General features: G+C 45.2%; 1 protein-coding gene across 2 annotated transcripts in view; it reads left to right on the forward strand.

Moving 5' to 3' along the window:
- MOSPD1 (motile sperm domain containing 1) overlaps positions 1–1,052 on the forward strand; it is a 14,438-nt gene extending 13,386 nt beyond the window's left edge. The window contains exon 7 of one of the 2 annotated variants that reach the window (XM_009881711.1): positions 498–1,052. In XM_009881711.1, coding sequence (XP_009880013.1) covers positions 498–529 — 32 coding nt within the window. In that variant the 3' untranslated portion in view covers positions 530–1,052. The remainder of the gene's footprint in view (positions 1–497) is intronic. The other variant, XM_009881712.1, reaches the window with a different exon arrangement.
- The last annotated feature ends 4,205 nt before the right edge of the window (positions 1,053–5,257 follow it).

Raw genomic sequence — 5,257 nt, forward strand, 5'->3', positions numbered from 1 at the left:
CCCTACACAGACTGACGAGGAAGCTTGACATCTTTGTCTAAAAACTAGTCTTCGATCAGTTATTCTGCACACAGCAGAAACAAAAATGTTCCGGAGCCTTCAGCTCATCTGCCTTACTGAGGAGGCAGCAGCTGAATTACGCTGCCCGTAACCAGCCCCCCTGAAAACTGGTGTTGCGCTTACCCAAGTCAAAATCTCAATGTTGAGATTTTCCAGGAGTGAGATCGATAACTGTTCATAGTATTTATAGCTTCTTTGAAGTTTAGTTACTGGATACACTGCACTTCAGTCTCGTTTTATACAGGTTTTGACTATGTCAAAATTCAGAGCAGTACTTCCAGTATCGGAGTTAAGTGTAAATATAAATTCATTCTGTGTGTATTGGTGCATTTTTACCTTATTTTCTGGCCTGTGACAGGGCAAACTGTCTTTTCTTTGTTTTAAATGTTTTAGTTGGTGAAATTAAAGCATTTAGTTCTTTAATTCTTGTCTTTCAGGTCTCATCACCATGGTTATTTTGAGAACATGAGCAATGAGTTAATAGGATGTCAAACACCTTACTGTATATTCACATCATGAATGTGGACTGCCTTTTACTCCCATTTGGCTCATTAAGACACTAGCAAAACTGTTCAGTGATTTAAGATATCTTCAGAAGTGTAATATATTTTAACTATGTATAATAAATGAAAGACTCAAAGCACTTTTCGGTGCTTCTGTAACAGACAGCTATGAAATGTTCAGTGATACCTGTGAAAATAATTTGAAAAACTTTTATATCTACGCCTACTGTAAAAAAAAAAAAAAAATCCTTATTAAAGCGACATTTGTTATTTTTAGTCTATGTTCACATCAGTGCGTGATCACTATAAAAGCAAACTGTCTTATGTAAAACGTTCGGTCGGTTTGTGGTTGTACGTGCTGAGGTTGGTGCATAACACGTCTGTATACGTACCAGAAGGAGGAGAGTCGTGACTAACCGTGGAAGAAAATGAAAAAAATGCCATCAGTGCAACTATGAAATAAACCATGAATTTCAGGTGAAGAAGTAATTCGCAAATTCCTTACTTCATTTCAAATACATCGTTGAGCGCTCGTTTTCTTACCTGGGGAAATAATTTCTGCAACAGCCATTTTGTATCACAATTGTAGACAATAAAAACAAGTTCTGTAATGAGATCCTTTCGTTTCTTAGGGCTGCATGCAATATGTGAAGCAAGGGGCTTTACCCGAAGCTGAACTCCCACTGCACGTTAACAGAACAGTCTACACTTCTTCCATTTTAGAGACAACCCAAGTATAGCAACAAAGGCATTCCCCCACACCTTCCCTTCCCCCCAGCTAACAGAGGGCATTTCTTTTCTATCAGGAACTCCCTCTCAAGTGCCAGTTTTATATTCGAAGTTATCTTGTTTCTTATAACAACCATTTCCCTTCATTTGACATTTCATTGTCGAGATGTTAAGTTTAAAAATATTTCCACCGAAGGGCCGCTGTTCCTGCATTTGAGTCATACACACAAATCTTTATAAGAAGCCTCTATAATGCGCTCTGATAGATATTAAAAACATTTTGGAAGTTAAACTTTCTTTCCCCCTGCATGTTATGGGTCACTTTTCTGTCTATGCATGGAAGTGCAAAGAAACCATGCAGAAATTAGTGTTGGGGGGAGAAACGTTGAATTTAAGTTGTTAATCACTACATTTCTTCTTCTATATAAAATACAACTATAGGGCAGTAAAATGTTACTTTAGTTTGATTCTCAGAAGAACTGAGATTGCATCATCTGTCAGCGTCAGATGATAAAGAAACAGTCAAACATTAACATTTGTAAAAAAATAGAACGTTACTGGTTTGGGAACTGGGTGCTGTCGGCCCGGCGGTTGCCTCCAGTGACGGACCCCGCGGTGGCGGCTGCGTCGCAGTATTTTCCTGCCGCTGGCTCTTACGGGCCACAATACCTACATTTTCAGGACTTAGCGCAGAGACAATGTCTTAAAGGCTGAAGCTGATTTAAAACACAAACCAACCTTTTTTCCTCCCATATCGTATGCCGTGTATACAGAAGCGAGAGAATCCCACATCCATCCAGGAGGCGAGGCGCCACAGCCCACGTCTCGCCGCCTCGGTCCCGCAGGCCAGGGCACACGCGGGGGTTTTCAAGGAATTTAAAGAGCAGCAATCGGTTTAGAAAAACACCTTGACCGAAGAAATCAGTAACAAAAAGTTATCAGCAACTAAAACATTCAACCATTTCTTTTTCAAGGGCAAGCGAGGAGCAATACACAGATAAAAGAGATTAAATGCGCGGTGTAACTCAGCAGACGCAGATAAAACTGCTGCTTGGGCAAAATCAGCGTGACAAATGGGAGTTCTGACTTCTTTCTACTCCGGGGAGATTCCAGCACACACCATCCTCACAGATTTATTCCAGTGTTGGGAAAACAAGGCCTGAGGACAGTTTCTGTTCAGCACCGTGAGGGGGAATATATCAAATCGTGTCACAGCACGGTCACGGGGAGACACTAGGAAAATTGTACCAGCTGAGTATGCAAGATTTATATTTTCTGATGCATAGATATAAATATATCTCTGCATGCACACACTTCTAGTATTGACTTAATAGGGTTATGGAAAACACTGAAAGACCTGAGACACTGCATATGCCTCCTCTTAAAAACACCAGGAAAAACAGTTAAGTGTTCACGTCATTTCCCATTCCTGACTCTCAACACAAACAAACCAGTCATTTCCTTGAAATGGAAAAGTATTTTCAGCAGACAGTGAGGAGGCCTTTAAGATCCCCCCGGCAGAAACAATCCTCTTGTTTACCCGGCGCGGGCTGTGGCACCCGTATCTCAAAGGAGCAATGCTGGCGGGAGGAAACGCCAGCGCTCCCGAGATCGCTTCCACGAGCGTCACTCCTCGCAGCTGTGGGCTTGGTACGTGATCTCCTCTGGGTGTCTGCGCTCCTCTGGATCAGGGAACGCTGAGACATCCCCGTTTTCCCTAAAGGAGTGAATTGCAGAATGCTTAAACCTACAATAGGTCTGACGGAACCGTTTCAGAGCGCCAGGGATGCGCGGAGGGTTCGGCTCACCCGTTCATTTCACCGGGGATCGCAGCTGATGGAGCTCCCTGAGCCCGGAGAGGGGGTCGAGATCACCTGGAAGCAGATCCCGTCCCTGCCGAGGGCCACACGGGGCTACCGCTGACATTTCTCAAAGCCCGCCCCAAGCGTGCTGTCAGATGGCCGCACTCACTGCTCTGAAACAGCTCAATGGTGGCATTTGCAGCAGCTCCGAGAGGAGCCCGTGCACAAACCGTGCCTTCAACAACGAAGCAGAGAAATCCTTCCTGGAATCCACGAGCTGAGAAGTGGCAGTGCCAATCGTACGTCGTGTCATTTTATGTTCCTACGTAGCAAGTAGCTGATAACCAACAAGCCCAAACTGGAAAGAAATTACCAAGTATGTCTGGCAATAAATCACCATATTTTAGCCCCTGTTTGGCAATGTATATTTAAGATAGCTGCCTTCCCTTCCAAATGCCAAGTTCCAGCACCCCTTTGTCAGGAGGATGAATCTCGTACCTGTCAGGTGCGCTGACAGTCCATCCCACCGATAAGGCGAGACTACAAAAGGCAACTTGCCCGAGCCCCTAAACCGGATCCAGGAATCCTTTGTTTAAAGCCAAGAAAATGCGCAGGTGCTGAGTGATATTTGCTTCACAGGGCCTGTGCTGGTCCAGGGCAACCTCAAAATTCAGGGACCAAGCTGTACAGGAGGTCTTAAACAAAAAAACAACAAACCAACCAACCAAACCCCAAACCTTAAATCGCCTTCTCTGCCGGGGGGGAGTTTGAGTTCTTGCTCAGGTACTTTGCCCTCTGTCCTTGTACGAGGCCCTCCTGCCCCAAAAAAAGCAGCAGCAAGAGAACAGACCGCGGTACAAAGCGAGCGATCCCAGTGACCCTCCTGCCCAGCTGCGCACGGAAAGAAGGGGCCGTGGAAAAATAGGTTCTCTCCTCTGTCCCTGTGCAACGGGGCACTCACTCACCTCCTGACGGCGGAGCGGGAAAAGGCACAGCCCTCGGGAGAGCTGGAGGAGACACGGCCAAAGGTAACGGCGCTGGCGATGGAGGAGATCTTCCTCGTATGCATGGCAGCGGCCTGAGGAAATTAAGAGTGAAATGTGTGCTGTTGGCAGCAGCGCATCGCTTGCTTAGTACTGCTCCACATAAACCAGTGAAGAAACGGGAAACCATTGCTACACAGTCCGGCAAGAGCTATTTAAAGATGACGGACGCACACGTGAAAGGAGTCTGGAGAAGCTGCGTATCCTCAAAAAATAAGTACAAACACAGGCAGGCGACGCTCACAGTGTAACAGCTAAAGCCAAGGGCATACGCTTGCTTTTTGGTCTATTTTTGTCTTCTATAGAACGCAACCTTGCAGAAGCTCTCTGCTGTACGCTAACAAGCTCTTTAATCAACTGGAGTTTATGCAGATCAGCCCTTGAAAATTTGCAAAGCTCTATAACCATGCCGACAACAGAATGTGGAATTACGTGAGGTAAAGTAACATGTGCTGCTCTTTGAAAGAGTAGAGATTCCACAGTGATTTAAGCAAGGGCACAACCATGATTCCAGCGGCACCATCAAAGCAGCGGACGATCTCCTCACCATGAGGACGAAGGTGAGCACGGTGGCCCAGCTGAGGAACGGGCTCCCAGTAACGCTTCTCGGGGGGAATGGCGGTTCAGACACAGTTAACTGCAGCCATCCTCATCCCCGCAGGACGAGAGATACCAAGAAGGAACAAAGACGACTGATGAAATGCCTATCAAACACATGGGATAAAAGAACCGAGAGTCTGTAATGGAACTTAAATCCATGTTGAGAGTTAAAAAAAAAAAAAAAAAGGAATTAATGCGATTTACAATAACAAAATACAATTTGCAATAACAAAATACAATTTGCAATAACAAAATACAATTTGCAATAACAACGTGAGAGCATTCTTCTCTAGGAAAGTGCAGATGCTGCAGGTGGCCTGAGATACGAACGTCAAGGCATTAGATGAGCCCATGCTTTGACAAACAAGAAACCACCATCAGGAGACAAATAAAACTCTGCAGCAACACTCCGGAATCCCGTGTTCCATCAACCCCACCGAACCCATTAGCGCCTTTCCATCGGGAACCTGCCAGGAATCTCCAACAGCAAAACCTACTGCTGATGGGAATGCACTTAAAG

The sequence above is a fragment of the Charadrius vociferus genome, unplaced genomic scaffold (genome assembly GCF_000708025.1).
Source record: "Charadrius vociferus isolate BGI_N301 unplaced genomic scaffold, ASM70802v2 scaffold472, whole genome shotgun sequence".
Classification (NCBI taxonomy): domain Eukaryota; kingdom Metazoa; phylum Chordata; class Aves; order Charadriiformes; family Charadriidae; genus Charadrius; species Charadrius vociferus.